Source organism: Diplotaxodon limnothrissa, linkage group LG22, assembly GCF_057381915.1.
Source record: "Diplotaxodon limnothrissa isolate DT_005_m linkage group LG22, D_limnothrissa_male_GT1.1, whole genome shotgun sequence".
Taxonomy (NCBI): domain Eukaryota; kingdom Metazoa; phylum Chordata; class Actinopteri; order Cichliformes; family Cichlidae; genus Diplotaxodon; species Diplotaxodon limnothrissa.
In genome coordinates this window covers 6130745-6150483 of record NC_140616.1, presented here as the reverse complement: position 1 = coordinate 6150483, position 19739 = coordinate 6130745, and the positions used below count along the sequence as shown (strand labels likewise).

The 19739-nt window shown below is 39.2% G+C and overlaps 1 protein-coding gene across 1 annotated transcript; it reads left to right on the top strand.

Moving 5' to 3' along the window:
- The first annotated feature begins 2300 nt into the window (after positions 1 to 2300).
- On the top strand, positions 2301 to 19137 carry LOC146609282 (class I histocompatibility antigen, F10 alpha chain-like). Its single transcript, XM_085346282.1, has 8 exons — positions 2301 to 2406; positions 8910 to 9170; positions 14860 to 15138; positions 16088 to 16390; positions 17479 to 17601; positions 17747 to 17764; positions 17922 to 17967; positions 18492 to 19137. The coding sequence occupies exons 1-8, from the start codon at positions 2340 to 2342 to the stop codon at positions 18514 to 18516; spliced, it is 1122 nt and encodes a 373-aa protein (XP_085202408.1). The 5' UTR covers positions 2301 to 2339; the 3' UTR covers positions 18517 to 19137.
- The last annotated feature ends 602 nt before the right edge of the window (positions 19138 to 19739 follow it).

Sequence of the window (19739 nt, the reverse complement as noted above, 5' to 3'; positions counted from 1 at the left end):
CAGTGAATGAACAGATTCTTATACAACGCTTTTCACGTTCCCAGATTATTGAAAGTGGTCTATACAACATGTCACATTCACCCAACCACACGCTTTCTCTAAACTGAGTGCTTCCTAACTACATTCACACTCTTGAAATGCAGACTGGAGGAGCCAGGGATAAAACCGCTAACCTTCTGAGCAGTAGGTGACCTGCTCTACCTCCTGAGTTACAGCCACCCACTGGCAAAAATGAGTAAACCGTCACTAGGTTTTGTATAAGTGTACACTACAAACCTGTCAAACCTGTATTTGAAACGTTGGCTACCATAGCAGTATAGTATTGCAACATGGCATTTGGGTCTCCTAACTAAAATAGGAAAATAGGAACATAAATAGTGCCATCATTGCCAGACCTGACCCACATCTGGTTGACATACACTTTGCCATGACACCAGTCAGTCAGAAGTGCCAGCTTAATGCCGGATCCGGGCCAGACCCGTTTTCTGTGAGCCTGGGCCACATACACCAAACCACAATCGGGCCAGATGTGGCATGCCATCACATAAACAGTGCCATCTATGCCAGGCTTGGCCCATACCTGGATGACATACGTCTTATCGTGCCAGAAGTCAGCCAGCAGTGCCGGCTTCACACCAGATCCGGGGCACACCTGCTTGCTATGTGGGTATAGTTTTTTTTATTTTGAAAATGTGCTGATTTTTAAAGCTGTTTCTCACTACATTAAATATTTCTTACAGTGACCCACTCTATGAAGTATTTCTACACTTGGGATTGTCACGGTTTGCCAGGCAAAGCCGTGGGGATGTGGGGGAAAGGAGGACAAAGAACAGTGGACTCTTCACTGCAAGTGGTTTGTTTATTTACAGTGCGAAAATGACAATAAATCCCCGTGCTCTCCCTTTACTCCCGTGTCGTGTCTTCTTCCCAAAAAGTCCCTGTTTAGTGCTCTCTGCTCCTGTGTCTCTGCACTCCCCGTGCTCACTGCTCTCTCTCGTCCCACACTCCTCCTGAGGAAAACAATAGAGACAGCCGTTAAAACACTTAATCCCAGAAGACATACACTCACTGACTTTTAAACTAAACTAGAAGACTGACGTGAAGTCTAACGCAATAATCCCGCGTCGGTGGAATCTCCATCGCTCTCCTAAACAGCTCCCCCGACGAGCCCAGATCAGCAGCAGGTGTGTGGCAAGGACTTCGGGTGTGGCCAGGTGGCTGTGACTTGGCCACAGAAAACAGCTACACATCACATGCACACACACACCTGCCTACATACAAATGTGGACAGAGAACAGCAGCAGTGCAGACGACACACACACCAAATAATAATAATAATAATAATAATAATAATAATAATAATAATAATAGCCCACACTGCTCACGGACCCCGATTCCCCAGAGCTGGATCCACGGGGATGATTGATGAAGTTCAGATGATTCGTTATGACAGCAGCACCAGGAGAGCTGAACCCAAACAGCAGTGGATGAACGATGCAGCAGATACACAGCACTGGGAGAGGAACACTGCATTTTTTCCTCCATTAATAATTTAAAGCAGCGCTTCAACCAAACTGGAGGTTTGTTGATGTTTTTACTGACACGTGCTGTTAATGTTTTTTTGTTTGTTTTTGCAGTACATTGAAAATTTGTCATTTAGATCACAGTCCGAACTCTTGTTTAGATGGTATTAACTTGCCTTGACCACAGTGGCTTAGTCTTGAACCAAATACTCAATTAGATGGTCAAAGGAAAATTAATCAACAGCAAGTTTGATGATTAAATCATGATGAAAGTATTTCATCCAACTAAACTCCAAATATTTACAGGTTCCTGTTTTTTCTGCAATTTCTCAGTTAATCGATTAAACTGTCATGGACACTGGAAAGAATTGGACTCAAGAGTGTGAGACTTAAAGGTTCAGTGACATTGTGTTTATTTACGGTGAAGGCAAAACAGGGTTACAAACAAAAGGAATGATTGCTAGCTGTCCAGGGTGCCAGCACAAACTGATCCACAGATCTCTCTCGAGAAAACTCTCTTGGAAAGTCACTCAGACAAACTCAGGATTGCTGTGCTGTACTTCTGTCGTGACCTTGTCAGTTACCTGTTAGTTACTGTTCTCAGTACTTTACCTTGTTTGTTGAAACTAAACTTCCCTTCGTGATAAACTGGTTCATATGAAGATATTTTACTTTCAGTTTCGTTGATTTCAGTGACGTTTACTCTCAGAGTAAATCCCTATTGGCTCTGATCGAGGCTAATGGTGACGTTTCTCCTGGTTCTCCATTTTAGCTTTTTCTGGACAAGCGAACGCAGAAAGTCTGATAAAGGTTTGGATGTTTATGGTCACAATGAAGGCCTTCATCTTCTTTCTTCTCCTGGGATTTCAGGGGGCAGCAGCAGGTCAGTTTGACTGTTATATTTTTGTCTTTTTCTATGTCAGATTTATGTAATTTGAAAGACAAATGGACGGACTGTTTGCTCCCCTGAAAGTTCCTGTACGCTAAACATTTAGTTGTAATGGATCCTAGTAGAAAATGTCAATGTTTAGAAACAATCGATTATATTATACAGGTAATTAAATCGTCTGTTTATCTTTTCAATACCTAATAATAAACATTAAAGTTTAGATGAAGGCAAAGATTAAAACAAGGCGACTTATGTCCCAAACTATTTGATGATTTCCGGGTTTAAACCGTTCGTGACGCATTTTTAAGCGTTGTGACTCTGCTGTCTCTCCAAACAGTCCATCAAATAAAACATCAGTGAGGAGGTCTGATGATAATCTGGTGACAATAATTAAAACGTTTATTTTAAAAACCAAGTACTATTTTAATTTTCATGAGGGTTTAAAACATTTTCACACAACAGCTGCTCATTAAAGTTAACTAAAGTTCATTTAAGTATCTTTATAAATATTATTTTTATTTTATTATTATTTAAAAATTATTTGTTCAGTATATGAAGAGCCACATGTCATTTGATGTAGTCTATTAAAAGTTAAAAGACTCCTGCTTTGTAGTGTCTTCAGTATTATTCACCAGTTTTATGTTTGTGAATATTTTCTGTTTGACAAACATTGCGCACACATGTCGTAACTAACGAGTAGTTACACCCGGATATGAAGTTCACTGTTTTTCTGGTGTTATTGCTTAATTAACAGCGCAATGAGGTGACTTTTGTTGTGACGTGTATAAATAAAATAAAATAGAATTCAATTGAACTGAATTGAGATGCAAATTAAATCATTATTACTTCATAATATCAGATAGTTTATGTATGTAAAGTGTGAGTACACTACACATACCATCATGAACTAATTTTGTTATCACTGCTGAATGATCAATAAGAAGCTGCAGGTGAGAAATCCCTGATGAGTTTTGCAACACACTCGCTCCTCCACCAGGGGGCGCTAATGAGAAGCGTTTTAAACTACTGTGTGCGTTGGTCAGTAATAAACAAACAAATCCATGTACTTTTTGTGTGATTCTTACTCTGAATCTGAATAAGTACGCGGGACCACTGTGTGCGGTAAGACCATCTCTTTTACTTCCTGTATTACCATCTACCGGCATGCATTGCCAGTGCGTAACACGTAATTACACAATCAAACAGTGAACACATACTGCCCATACAACAAATGTACCAGAGACAATTATGAATACACCACATCTCCCCTTTTAAACAAAAACAGAATATTCCTTTTCTCAGGACAGAACTTCTCTTTTTCAAAGCCATACAAGAACATCTGGCAAACAATCTGCATTACATTTTTAACCTTTTGTTTTTGTTTTCTTGTTCTTTTCTTTTCTTAACAACTCTTTTTAGCTTTATTTTACTGTGCTCTACAAAACCCTTATAACACAGTTACATAACAACAACCTTTTTTTTTTTCTTACAGATCTAACTTTTTAGGTTTAACTATTGGCCTCCCTGACTTGGTTCTGACCACATCAGTGTTAACAGGTGTAGCAGGGATCACACTGGGTGTTTGAGGCTTCTGCAACACAGGCACATTAGCAGGTTCATGCACAGGTGAACTTAAAGGAATCAAATGCACACGATTACGCCTCACAGTCCCTTGTGGTAACTCCACTGTGTATGATCGGGGTGTAGAGTGATTTTGGATAACAGTGCCTGTAGTTTTGACATCAGTCACCCAAACTTGCTCTCCTGGGGACAGGCTGCATAAAGGTTTTGCGCGGTGGCGCCTGTTGAAGTTTGCCATGTCCATCATCCTCTTCTCCCTTTCCTTTCGAGCGAGCAGTGCGTTGTCCGGCAGTGTGGGCTCCAGCTGCGATGGAAGCATCGGCAGTGTGGTTCGCAGACGTCTGCCCATTAAAAGCTCTGCAGGGCTGTATCCGGACTGCAGTGGTGTAGCTCTATAGGCAAGAAGAGCTAGATAAGGATCAGCTGCTTTTTTCAGAAGATTTTTTACAGTCTGCACAGCACGTTCTGCTTCTCCATTACTTTGCGGAAACTTGGGACTGCTTGTGATGTGTTTGAAGCCGTATGCTGCTGCAAAGTCTGTAAAGATTTGACCTGAATACTGTGGCCCATTATCAGACATGAGGACCTCTGGGATGCCGTGACGGGCAAAGAAAGATTTCAGGTGAGTAATGACATCGTTTGATTTTGTCCTGTTTAACAAAGCAATCTCAACAAATCTAGAGTGATAGTCAACAGCGAGAAGGTAAGTTTTCCCTCCCAGCTCGAAAAGATCTGTGCCCACTCTCTGCCATGGGCGGGCAGGGTATTCTGTTGGCATGAGTGGCTCACTGTTATTGTGTCTTTCTTGAATACACGTTTTGCACTTGAGCACCATCTCAGAGATTTGTTGACTCAGCCCGGGCCACCACACTGTTTGGCGTGCACGAGCTTTACATTTTACAACACCTTGATGTCCTTCGTGTAGTTTTTCCAGCACCTCGTTTCTCATTGCTGAAGGAATGACAAGCCGTGTGTCTTTTAACAAAAGGCCGTCTTCAACAGTGAGCGTGGCTCGGTCAGGCCAGTAATTTCGCAGTAAAGGCTCTTGTTTTGCATGTTCTGGCCAGCCTTCGGTGCACATGTCCATGACGCGAGCACACACACTGTCGCTTTTCAGTTGTTCCTTCAGTGTTTGCATATATGATGAACTGACAGGCATGTTTGCTACAATACTGTCGACATATATGTCTGTGCTTTCCATTAGCTCTTTGTCTGACAGGTTCATTGGTTTTTTCAGAGGTGAGCGGGACAAAGTATCTGCTGTCCAGAGCGATTTCCCTGGGGCGTACTGCACAGTGTACGAGTAACGCATGAGTCTCATTCTGAATCGCTGGATCCTGGGTGGCAAGAGATCCAGAGCTTGTCCTCCCAGTAAGGAAACGAGAGGTTTGTGGTCCGTTTCAAGACAAAAATGTTTACCAATCAGGAAATCACGAAAACGCTCACATGCCCATGTAGATGCCAGTGCCTCTTTTTCCACTTGTGCGTATCGTTGTTCTGTAGGAGAAAGGGACCTCGATGCATACGCCACTGGTCGCCATCCTTCTTCCCACAGCTGCAAAAGAACACCTCCGAGACCATAGGATGAAGCATCTGCTGATACTTTAATGTCTCTGTTGGGGTCATACATTGCGAGCACTGGGGGTGAGGTCAGGGCATCTCGTAATGTTTTGAAAGCTCTCACTTGGTCAGTTCCCCAATACCATGCGTTCTTTTTGGAAAGAAGATCTCGCAGGGCTTTGTCTTTTTCAGCTAAATGGGGGATGAACTTGCCCACTTGATTCACCATGCCCAGAAAACTGCGCAACTCTGACACATTAGTTGGCTCTGTCATTTCTGTAATTGCCTCCGTTTTCTTCAGGTCAGGACTGATTCCTGTATCCGCTATGATGTGACCCAAGAAAGCAACCTTGCTCTGGGAGAGCTCGCATTTTTCAACATTCAGCGTTATGCCTGCTTTTTCCAGTCTTTGCAGTGTAGCATGGAGACGGGAATCGTGCTCCTGATGGTTACGTCCCCACACCAACACATCGTCAATGTGACACACCACTCCTTCGAGACCCTCGATGACCTCCGCCATCATGCGCTGAAAGTGTTCGGGCGCTGAGTTGATCCCAAACGGTAGGCGGTTAAAGTGGAACCGCCCAAAGGGTGTGATGAAGGTGGTGAGTTTGGCAGACTCATCGGACAGGGGAATCTGCCAGAAGCCCATGTTGGCATCCAGTTTGCTAAACACTTTGGCTCCTGCGAGCATTCCGAGACTTTGTTCAACCGATGGCAGCACATATTTTTCCCTGCACACATACTCATTTAGTCCGGTAAAGTCTACGCAAAGTCTTAGCCTAGGGCTGTTTTTCTTTGGAACAACAACCATGCCGGCACACCAATCCGTTGGTTCCTCAACTCGGGTAATGACACCAAGCTCTTCCATTCGTTGGAGTTCCTCTTTTACCCTTCCCATCAGAGGCAGAGGAAGCCTTCGCGGAGTTTTGAGTGAGTACGGCACAGCATTCGGTTTGAGTTTAATGTGATAGGCCCGCTGCACTTTCCCTAGACCATTGCAAAGTTTAGGGTAAGTAGTCTTCAGAGTGTCCATTGAAACCGCGTCAACTCGCACCAGCAGGCCAAGAGCTGTAATGGCGGGCAGGCCTAGCAGTGGAGTGCTCAGGTTTCTTACAACATAGACCTTCTCTGTTGTCTGTTTCGCTCCGTAGTTGAGCTGTAGCTTTGTAAAACCTGCAACGTCCAGTGGTGTTTTTCCAGGGCCTAACAAAGGTTTTTCTGGCTGCTGGAGAACTGGTCTGTGTTCGTTAGCAAAAATCTTTGATAAGTCCGAGTCAGCTATTACAGTCACATCTGCTCCAGTATCCAGTTTGAAAGTGATTTTTGCATCTTTCACTTGTATGTTGGCTGTCCACGCCTGGCCGTCACTGGAAACTGAGCCTAGGAAGAAACCTTGCTCCTCTTCCTCCTCAATACTTTGCACTGTCTTGCTTTGTCTGCAGACTCGCTGGTAGTGACCTTTTTTTCCACATAAATGACATTTTGCATCATTTGCTGGGCACTCGGGTTTCGGATGTGGAGAGCCTCCGCACTTGTAGCATTTGTTACTTTGTCTCTTGCTATATTGCTGTTGTGTTTTGACAGTTTTATTTTTGAACATGTTGAACTTTGTTTTGTCGTGCTTTTGTATCACTCTGTCAACTGTTTTCGCATTTACATGCATTACATTTGTTTCACTTCTCAAAGCTGACTGTTGCTTTTTGATTTCTTCTGACTGCCTGGCCATATTTATAGCTTTATCCAAGTCCAAGTCTTTTTCCATCTGCATGCGCTCAGACAGCCTCGTGTCGGCCAAGCCCACTACTATTCTGTCTCTTATCAGCTCATCGTGGAGCGGTCCGTAGTTACAGTGCTCTGCTAATGCATGCAAGGCAGTCACGAATGCATCAACAGTCTCATTCGGCTCTTGTTTGCGCATATTAAAACGTGCGCGCTCATAAACAACATTTTTCCTGACAATGAAAAAGTTGTGGAAGCTATCTCTCACTTTAGCATAGTCCCGTTGGTCTACATCACTTAACTTTAGTCCTCTCAGGACGTCATCCACTTCGTCTCCCATACAATATATGAGAGTGTTCACTTGATTTTCCTCCGAGCTCGCAGACAGATTACTTGCCTGACGGAATCTCTCGAAGCGACGGACCCATCTTGTCCATTCGTGTGGTTTGGAAAAATCAAAGGGCTCCGGTGGTTGGATGCTAAACGTAGCGCTGGGAGTGCTAGCCGCGGTGCTAACTCCTGCCCTCGGACGATCGTCTACGTCGTCATTCGGCATTTTGTTTCCACCTTCCCCTTCTCCTCACACTCGGCAGATGTATGGAGTCTTACGAGTCACACAGCACTTCTGACACCATGTGTGATTCTTACTCTGAATCTGAATAAGTACGCGGGACCACTGTGTGCGGTAAGACCATCTCTTTTACTTCCTGTATTACCATCTACCGGCATGCATTGCCAGTGCGTAACACGTAATTACACAATCAAACAGTGAACACATACTGCCCATACAACAAATGTACCAGAGACAATTATGAATACACCACACTTTTGATAACTGAGAACTCTCCTGCAAACCTGATTACAGAATAAAATATAAACTCAAAATGCTTAAGATAATATTCCCCCAATAATATTAACTTAACATTAGCTTTTTATTGATAATATTGTTGATCAAACATATTGGAAAGTTTCTGTAACAATTTTGAATGTGCATTAATTGACTAAAGTCTGTGAAAATAATATAAACAAAGAAGAAGCGTGGGAAACCCAGAAAATTATGAAAAAAAAAAGTCTGGACAGTCACATCAAAACAATGAAATGAACTCATATAATTTATAATATAAAAAACTGAAACAAAAAAGAAAACAACTCACTTTAGAAGTCCTGCTGCTTGATTCAGAAAAAGGAAAGAAGAAACTTTACGGTTCATACAGCGGCTAACAAAAGCAAAACAGATTAAAAATAATGTGCACTTTCTTTAACACTGAAAATAAAAATATAGTCAAATTAAAGTTATAAAGAGTTCAAATCATTAATCATGAAAACTGAATTAAACTAAACTGAAGGATTAAAAACACCAGTTTTAAAACTTTAAAGCTTTCTGTGTAAATCAGGTTCAAACTAGAATCTGTTGCAAAACACAAAATTACAGTTTTGAAGAAAAGATGATCAGAAAATGACATTAAAGACTGAATATCTATTCATAAATCTATTTTGTGTTTACTGAAGGGACAGCAGGATTATCACAGGATGTCTTTAATGTGCTGTAGTTTTTCTTATTGTGTTATTTAAAAAATAACCAGATTTATAAGTCTGTGTTCCTGAGATCTCACAACATTAACTGTTTCTTACAGTGACCCACTCGCTGAAGTATTTCTACACTGGATCCTCTCAAGTCCCAAACTTCCCAGAGTTTGTGGTTGTTGGGATGGTTGATGATGTTCAGATTGTTCATTATGACAGCGACACGGAGAAAGCTGAGCCCAAACAGGACTGGTTTGCCAAGAACACAGATCAGCAGTACTGGGAGAGACAGACTGATATCTCCAGGGGTGAGCAGCAGACGTTCAAAGCCAGCATTGAGACTGCAAAGCAGCGCTTCAACCAAACTGGAGGTTTGTTCATGTTTCATTTTTACTGATATTTGCTGTTAATGTTTTCAGTGTGTTTTGTTTACAGTAGTAAACAGGTTTGCACACATTAAATGTTTCATTCAGATTACAGATTAAAATTATTAACATAATAATTCATAATGAATGTAGAACTACAGTCTGTGAAGCTTTAATTTAATTCAAACAGCCTTAATAATCTTGTTTGTATGAACTGATATAAACTGTCAGTTAACTGATTAGTTGATCAAAATATTAAAATAATAAAGTAAAAATTAATTATATTTGAAGTTTTCTGTTTATATTTAGGATTTTTGTCTCTGAGACGTTGACGGTTGTTTTTGCTACAATTTCTCAATGAACTGATTAATCAGAAAATAATCTCATGCAGGATCTAAATAATCAGACTGAGATTTATTTGTTTTACAATTACTGTGAACTGATATTTAACTTTTAATAAAAACAATCCTGGACTGAAACTCTCCTTCAGTGGAAGCTTCTAGAAAGACCTCAGGACAGTCTGGTGTGTAGTTTCTCCCAGTTAGACGATTCTGTTAGAACGATAGGAGGCTGCAGAGTTTCAGAGGATGGAAACTTAAACCAGGATCAGGATCTGAGTTTGCTGCTCAGGATCCATCTTAGTGTGTTTGTCTGTTCATGCAGCTCACAGGAAGTCGCTCCGTGTCTCAGTTTAATCGTCCTTACAAATCATCACATGTTGTAATAAATTATAAAAAAGGAAATATGTCAGACACATAATTTATCATCCAGAGTAGATGATAAATGTGCTGCAACGTCACAGTTTTTACATTTGCCTCAGATAATATTTTCAGATTCCATTAAACACACTGATGTTATCTTTAATATAAAAATGGAAAAAAGTGAAAGTAGAGACGGCTCAGTGAACATACCCTCTTTATGAATCATCTTAATGAACATTCATGTGAGAGTAACACTTTAATGTGCTGAAGATCACTGTCACGTATATTTAAGTTATTTATGAGGAAATTCACTGTTTTCTGAGATGATTTTGTAAACCAGCAAACATCCTCATTAATAACTAAATATATTGAACTAAATGCATCAAACATTGTGAAAATGAAGCAAACATTCAGCCTGTTTTCATGAGGAAATGTTCCCAAGATTATCTTTCATTAGCAGAGGTTCCATAAATATATCATAAATACATGAAAGTTACTCTGTGGAAAATAAACAAATATTAACTTTCAGTTTGAGTCTAATAGCACAAGAGTTTAGTGAGAATTAGACCAAAAATAAGAAACAAACTAACAGACAGACGATACAAGCTGAGATCTGTCATGAAAATCAGATTTTTTTTTTTAAATTTCAAACTGATTTTTGTCTCATTTTTAAATGACATTAAGTTTGACTTTCAGTTAATGTTGAATATTTTTGGTCCCAGATTTATTTAATTTTTTACTAATAGACAACAGCCTGAAAATATAATGGGGAAATTAAAGCGTTAAAATGTCTTAAATTTCCCATAAAGTGGCTGAAGGTTGATTATTTAAGGCGGCGTTTTTAAATCAGGTCGCTGTAAAACTCAACGAAAACCCCGACAGAAAACGTCCTTACGAGCGGCGAATAAAAACCATGATTTTTTTTTTCAGTCATTGAACTCCACTTGAAGCTGCGCAACGTTTATGAATGACGGAAAAAACGCGTTCTTGGCCGTTCACTGAGCTCTGTGACAGCTGAGAGCGTTTTCAGGGCCTCCCAGTGGTTTAAACTCCAGTCAAAGAAGGAGAGGAGACTGAATTTCACTTTGAGCATTGTGATCACATAAGTTTGTCTATTTTATCTACTGACACCAGCACCACTGACTAACAATGGGCTGTGAGGCCGTTCCCCAACTCTCCGAATGGTACTGATGTCATTGGTCAATCATCATGACAAATTTATGATCATGAAACTGATCACAGCCCATTGTTACTCAGTCATTATGCAAATGACTGTTTATAAGCATGAAGCTGAAGAGCAGCCTGTCAGTGTCTTTGATGGTTTATTATGGAGGCGTCGAGCCAGCGCTGCCTCAGGGACACCAGAGATTCCTGCTTTAGTCAAAACTCTTCCTCTCAGTGAGAGAGCTGAATTTGTTTTTAACTCTTTTTGTAGGAGGGATCAGACTTAGATTCATTCTTTTCATCCTCAGTGATTCACATCCTTAAATATGGAAGCTGTTGTTTCATGGAGATATTCCAAAGGTCAGATTTGGAGCGTCTGTAATGAGTTCACGTTTATTAATATTCAGGTAAAATCTGGAAGCTTTGGAGAAACTGTTCACTGCAGCAGCTCAGACTTGACCTTCATTTGTCTAAATCAGAGCGGTGTCGTCAGCTGTGCTGCGATTAACTCTCTGCCAGTGACGGAGATCCTTTTACATCACCTGATTTTACTCGTCTGATAAAACACTAACAGGAAGAGGTGCAGAGAGGCGGAGCCGCCTCGTCTTCTTCCTCCGTGCAGGTTAAATCTGTGGATGTAGCAGCCATCAGTTTATTACAGCTGTTACTGTTTGTGTAGAGTTTTGACTGATGTAGAGAAATAATTACTGAAACTAAATTAGTTTGAAGATTGAAAGATGAAACGATGCTCCGTGTATCAAAGGCTTTGAGTCCAGCATAACTGAGTCCAGCATCATCGTTGTTCTGCAGCTACGATAAGAGCAGAAACAAACTGGACGCTAACAGTCGATCAGTAAATGATCTTTGTCAGGTTGAGTCGGTGTAGTTCACCTCTGAGTCGTGGTGGTGCAGCTGCTCGTTTTCTAACCTTCTGTCAGACTTCAGAAAGAAAAGGAGACGACAGGTTAGAGACGACTTTGTGACGTTCAGATGTCAGACCGTCAGCACCTGCTGGATCCACAGCAGCTTCCTGACAGCAGCTCGACTCGCTCGCCGTCTCCCTGCAGCGTTCACGCACGCGACAGGTGGTGTCGCTCGCCCTCTCCTCACCTGCTCGCTCCACCTGTTGATCCTCTGAGCTGTTTCCTGTGGTCACTCTCTCCCCTCCTCACTGGCTCCAAAGCGTGAGCTGTAAGGTGTGTGGGCGGGGCATCAAAACAGCTGTCGGCTTCATCTTCCGCCATTTTATAGTTTTTGATGAGCTCACCTCTTCCGCCATTTTATAGTTTTTGATGAGCTCACCTCTTCCGCCATTTTATAGTTTCTGATGAGCTCACCTCTTCCGCCATTTTATAGTTTCTGATGAGCTCACCTCTCCTGGGAGCGCTGCCCAACCAGCCGACCTGGTGACGTAATGAGTGCTGTAACGACCACAAATCAGCGAGCAGGAAAATGACTATAAACAAGAATCACTTTGAATCCAACGTTACTCAGAATAAATCACAACGCTCTTAATTTTGTGTCAAAGCTGTAAAATGTGCTGTTTCACGTCCTCTTTAACTCGACATGTTTCCTCACTTTAACCCAAAAAACTCACAGCGACTAAATCCTCAAGTAAAAAAACTTTAATCAACTTTCCCTCGTACAAAATAAATGAGACGAACTGAATTAAAAATACTGACGCTCATCTCCAAAATCATCCACAGTACAGACATAATTACATGACCACAGCCCTGTGGTGTCGTCTAGGCCAACATTCGACACTTTTCCAATTCGTCTGGTTAAGAAATGATGTAAAAATCGCCATTTAATAAATCAGGACGCAGTAAAGGTTGGAGAAAACCCCGCCAGGACACCGTATTTAGCGCCAGCGGGTGGTGTTTGAAAGCCTTCATGTGAGCAGCGAAAGAAACGACATTTTTGGCGGGGTCTTTGAACGCTGCATTAGACATCACGGATGTGCGCAACATTTAAGAGCTGCGGAAAAAACAGCGCTCTTGCTCGGTCACTGAGCTGCTTTACCCGGCGCTCAGTGACAGCTGTGAGGCGTTTTCTTAAACTATGCGGGGCCTCCTCATGTTTCTCATCCACTGTAGTTAAACTCCAATCAAAGAAGAAGGAGCGCAGACACCAACTCATCCCTCAGTCCGGTAAAGTGATCGCTTAAGTTTGCCTATTTGATCACCAGCAGCACTGACTAACAATGGGCTGTGAGGCCGTTCCTCAACTCTCTGTACGTGTTAGTCAGGGCCACTGATCAATGATCGTGACAGTTTGCGTGTTTATAATCAGACACTGACCTCACAGCCTGTTGTTAGTGGTTTTAGCATCAGGCATTATGCAGATGTCCTGTTTCAACGTTGGGGAAACCTGCAGTCAGCTGAGGCTGAAGAAGTCATTTAGATGAGCGATGAAACGTTTCTCCCACTGAAAACACGACGTCCAGATGAACAGCATCAACTTTGTGGACTGTTTGTTTCTCAAAGACCGTTCTGCTTTTGTTCGGGTCTAAAACGCAGTTTTCCTCCATTCAATGTCTGAAAAAAATCTGTATTTTAAAAAAGAAAAAAATGCTGTAATCATTTAAAATGCTTTAAATTTCAGCATAAACTTAGGAAAAGTGTGTAATCTTCATCAGCAGCTCCTCCTTTACAGCAGCATGTAGCAGTTCTGAGCACTAAGCCGAATGAATGGCGCGGTTTCATTCAGCGTTTTAAATGTCGCTCTGTCCGGTTTCAGACACTAATCTGACGTTAAACTAAATCTAAGTGACTAAATCCTGCTGTGGGTAAAAACAACTTTCCCTTGTACAAAATAAACGAGCTGAATTAAAAATAATGACGCTTAACTCCAAAATCATCCTCATTACAGAGATGATCACATCTTGGGCTGTGGCCTCACACATGTAACGCCACATGTTCACATAAAGAAAATACCTGTAATGATGCACTGAGGCGTCCCTCGTGTCGGCCTCACCTGTAGACTCTGCTCTCATCACAGCATCAGCGACGCTCACAGATCTCTGTGCTACACATCCAATAATATCATTAACGTGAATGTTTTAATATTTTTAGTGAAAAATCTGATCTGGTCACAGCGCTGAAAAACACCAAAGTGTCCCAGCATGGAGTCGAATTCAAGGTCTGAGTTATTGTTTCAGTCCTCTGCTCTTAGTAAATGTAATAAATATGACAACATGGTTGTAAAATCTTAGAGGAACCTTTTTCACCTTTTTGTCAGGTCACAGCACAAGAAATTAACTGATTTATCAAAAATTATTTCTTGCATCGTCATCAATGATGACATGAAGCATTTGCTGGAGCCTGAAATGCTGTAAGTAGAACTCCAGATTAGATTAATGTCACATGATAATATTAAAAAGAGACACCTCTAGAAAAAGCTCAGGACAGTCTGGTGTTTAGTTTCTCACAGGAAGGATTTTTTAGGACTGATGACGGCTGCAGAGTTTCAGAGGATGGAAAGTAAGTGGAAAGTGTCGGCTGCTGAGGATCCAGCTTAGTGTGTTTGTCTGATCCTGCAGCTCACAGGAAGTTTCTCCACCTACAGCAGCATAGATAAACTGTGCAGTGATATCTCTGCAGGCAGGACGTAGATGTGCTAACGGGAGAAAATGAATTCTGTTTTTTTCCCAGTGTCTTTCTGTAAAATCTACATTGTTAATGATGACTGGTTTTAAAAATCTTCCACTGAGACAAAAACAGCCATAAATGTAGATCCTCTATATGTTGATCACGTCTCTGTGTCAGTATAAGACTTTAGTGCAGCCTCTCTCTGGTTCACTGCAGTCTTTGTCTCTGTGTTTCTGTCAGGTGTTCACATTGTCCAGCAGATGTGCGGCTGTGAATGGGATGAAGAAACAGATAAAGTGAAAGGATATCGCCAATACGGCTATGATGGAGAGGACTTCTTAAGTTTTGACCTGAAGATAGAGACGTGGGTCGCTCCTGTACAACAGGCTGCCATCACCAAAAACAAGTGGGATCATAACAGAGCTTGGATTGCACAGACAGAGAATTACCTCACCCAGATTTGTCCTGAGTGGCTGAAGAAGTACGTGAACTATGGGAGGAGCTCTCTGATGAGGACAGGTAAAATCTATGACCAGAATTAGATTAAAAGTTATGTCTCAGTTTATTACTTAATATGATATTAAATTAACCTTTTCATGCATGAATTATGAAAACCTCAACCAGAGTATTTTTATTCATCTTAAGGCATAAAAAAAGATTTTTGAACTTCATTTTTTTAAACGTACTTTTCATTTTCAAAGAGTATTTTTACATGTCCACTTAGTTGTACAACAAACATTTTGACTTATGAATCTGACAAATGAATAATTAATATACACTGTAAAAACTATAACATAACAAAAATATATTTTTAAATATATTTAAAAATATATTTTATAACAGTATAACAATATATGTAACAATTTTAACAACTATAACCCTGCCTATGGAGTGACACATCAGTGTTCAATGTAGTGGTTTATGTGCAAGTTTACCATCATCACTGACACAAATACAAGAAAACAGCCTTTGAATAGTTGTCCACTGTAGTGACCCCTATGTGTGAAAGGGTTAATATAATTGCACTTCGTGTGGCATTTTGACACAGTTTTTAAATTTAATTTAATTTTATAAACTACATCACATCAAAAGAAATAGGTATGGTTTAAATAATAATAATATTAATAATAATCTTTTAAAGTTGCTCCTGGTCGTCATAGCAGATCATCTTCCACAGTTTTAGCTCTGATATACTCATTTCTAATCCTTCTCACTCCTTATGATAATTTTAATATCATCAGTTCTGTCTCCTGTATTTGTCTCAGTGCCACCATCCTCAGATATTAAATCACAGCAGGTCTCACTGCCATCTTTGTAAACCTTCCTTTCCACTCTTGCTCGTCTCCATCCACTCCACCTTGTCTGCACTCTCTTCTTCACGTCTCGTCTGCACTATGCACCCCTCCAGCTCAAATACAAGTAATAGTAATAATACAGAAAGAATGAACTGTTTGTCTTTACTCCACAGATGTCCCCAAAGTGTCTCTCCTCCAGAAGTCTTCCTCCTCTCCAGTCACCTGCCACGCTACAGGTTTCTATCCTAACAGAGCCGAGATGGTCTGGAGGAAAGATGGAGTGGAGCTTCATGAGGGTGTGAACAAAGGAGAGATTCTCACCAACAATGACGGGACCTTCCAGATGAGTGTTGACCTGAATGTCTCATCAGTCAAACCTGAAGACTGGCACAGATACAGATGTGTGTTTCAGCTCTCTGGTGTGAACGAGGACATCGTGACCAGACTGGACAAATCAGAGATTCAGACCAATGAAGGTGAGACTGGTATCAGAGGAGAATAAACTTTATTTTAAAGATGGTGTTCCTTGTTGTTCCATCATTTTTCTGATTAGCTCCAATTTGTTAGGAAAAGCAAGGAGATCAAAACTGGTTGTTAGTGTAGTGAAGTTACTTTGAAATATAATTACATTACTAATACTACTGCTTGGCCCTGTTATGTTCTTCAGACTTTCTCAGACTCATTTTCATCATTACTTTCTGAGTTGCTGCTCCAAGGCTGAAAGAAAGATGATCTTTTAATTTCACTACTGTCTCTGCTGGGAAGTTCATCCTATTAAAACAAAAACCAAAATAATATATAATAAAAAAGTGATCCTAAGACCTGTACAGCTTAGATTTGAGGCTGATATTTTAACCTTTATGTTGTGTTTAACCATTTCATGCATGAATTATGACCTCAATCAGGATTTTTTTTTTTCTTATTTTTATTCACTTGTAGGCATGAAAAAAAAGTTTTTGAACTTCATTTTTTTAAACATTTACTTGTCAAAGAGGGTTTTGTCCAGTGGACAACATATGCTTTGACTTATGAATTTGATAAACAAATAAATAATATACACCGTGTAAAAACTATAACATAACAAAAAATTGTAATATATACTTTAAATATATTTTATAACACTTTAAGAATATATGTAACAAATATAACCCTGCCTATGGAGTGACACATCACTATACCATCAATACTGACACAAATACAAGAAAACAGCCTTTGAATAGTTGTCCACTGTAGTGACCCCATGAAAGGGTTAATATGAAAAGTGTGGTGAAGGGAAACTGGCTTGTTTGTTATTATTTTTTATTTATGATTTTCTTTCTCAAATCTCAAAATATATTTTGTAATGTATTGTAAACCTCATTTCACTGGGTTAGTTTTTTTTTTTTTTTTAATCATGTTACTGCTGAAAATCAAGGGATTCCTATATTACACTCAATATCTCTGACATTTGTTTGATTTCTGTGACCTTCTTCAAATAATGAAATGTCTAAAGTAGTGTTAATGAAGAATCTGATAATTCATTGGTCCAACAGTGAGATAAACAGTGCAAATGTTTTGGATTCAGGTCCTTCAGCATTCCCTATTCCTGCTGTTGTTGGTGGTGTTGTTGGTGGTCTTGTTGGCATAATGGTCATCCTGGGAGTCGCTGCTGTAGTCTACAAAAGGTGCCTCAAGAAAGGAAACAATGGTGAGGAGAAAAAGATGTCACACTTCACGATGACCATTTATAATTTCATAAAGTACTAATATTTAATAGTTTAGATGGTAAATAATTGATACATTGTCCTTCAATAAGTTCTAAATAAATAACTAATATTGTTTCTTGTTTTCAGGATTCAAACCTGCAAACAGTAAGTATTTTAAATATCAAAGTTTAAACTTTTACAGGTATTTGATTTCTTTTATATTTTCATTATTGTTGCTTCATTTAAGAATTTTGATATCACTTGAGAAATTTGACAGAAATCACTGTTTTTCCTTAAAATATCATTTTAATTTTATTTTTAGATTCAGACACTTCATCTTCATCATCTGATGGTTCAGACACTGATAAGTGAGTTCAACATCACATAAATACAGCACAAACTATCATTTCTCAAATTAGTTTTTCAGAAAAAATTATTTTAAAAGAGCAAGGGCAGATGTACTAAATATACACTAGTAGGAGTAGGGTAAAGCTCTGTGGATAATCTACTACCTAATAAGCTAATGAAAAAAATGACAGCTGCATTGTTGTAGTATTTCATTCCACTGTAAAAACCTGAAACCTGGGTGTAAGTGCTGACCTCTACAATATGTAGAACAACATAAAACATTCAGATTCACCATTTAATCCTGATGCATCACTGTGTTAAAGAAATTCTTGTTGTTGTCTCGTGCCTGTGCATCACTTTTTTTTTTGCTGCAGGCTCTCTAGGTACTAATTAAAGTCAGCATTAGATATTTTCAGAACAGATATTACTCCAACACATCTTCTGTAACTAAATCAAAAAGATCTCTGTTAAAATATGAAGTAAAAACAGAGTGACTGCACTGTATTTAATCAATATTTTTTTCTGTCATTTTCTGACTTGACAGGTGGCTGCTGAAGAGCAGAAAATGATCAACTCCACAGCATGAAAATAATTTGAGTCCACCGTAAAAAAAAAACTAAATTTTAAAAAAATTAGATATCAGATAATCTCTTTAAATTTATCTCCAGAAATATTTCAAATTAAATATTTTGTTTAATCCTCATTGGTAAAGTTAAACTAGGCACATGATTCAGTTCTCTCAATGGGTTTCTGAGACTTTGTCTGTGGTAGACATGAAGATAATATATAGAAAAAGCTGTTTTTCCTGTTTGTTAACCTTGTTAAAATTGATGTTGTTGAGTTAATACTCTCAACTTTTGTCACAGATAAGTAAAAAATACACAGCTCCACCACACAGGTCATGTAGAATATGAGTCTATCATAAGATAAGGTAAGAAAAGCTTTATTAGTCCCACACGTGGGAAATAGCAGTTTGAATCTCTCTTTGGTGTGTAAATATTCTTAAAAGGGCGTGAGTTTAAATTAAATGTATTCTTCTCTTACAAATTACAATGTGTGTATATATCCTAAAATGATTTAAAATGACATAATCTAGTCTATTAAGATAACTGTTTGAATTTTTCCCACTCCATTCCTCTCATAGTTATTTTATTGGCTTCTTTTGATATTTTTCCTTAAGATCTGTTAATCATAGTTTGTGTGCTGGGTTAGGATTATTTGATTCTTTGTTGTAGAAAGTATGACATTCCTATTTTGTTGCAACTTGGACAAATTAACTTCTGATAAATAAAGTGCTTCCTAAACCCAGTTTGAGTTATTTATTTATTTATATATATAAATAAATAAATGCTGTGTAAGAGAATAGTTGTGAGCTGTAAAAACTGTTAATTAGTTCCAACTTAAAAAAGGCAACGCTTTACAAGCATTTTTAGCAAGTTTGGTAACCCAATTAGTATTTTGAGTTGAAAAAATATAATATTGTGCATTTCACTGTTCACTAAAACATTAAGTAGTCAATGTCAAACACCCAAGAAATAAATTAAAAACATCAAAATATAAGAATATTAATTAAATATATAAGTCTTAAGTTTTTCTTTAAATACTTTTTAGTCCATGTTTTAAAACTATAAACTGCTTTAAATAATTTGCAATATCATCTAATGCTAACTAATTATTAAATCTAAAACATAAATGAGAAGTCAACAAAATTTGACATCACTGACACAGAACAAATATTCCAAAGATTGAAAAAAAGGCTGGCAACACCTGTTTCCACTCCAACTCTGAGAGA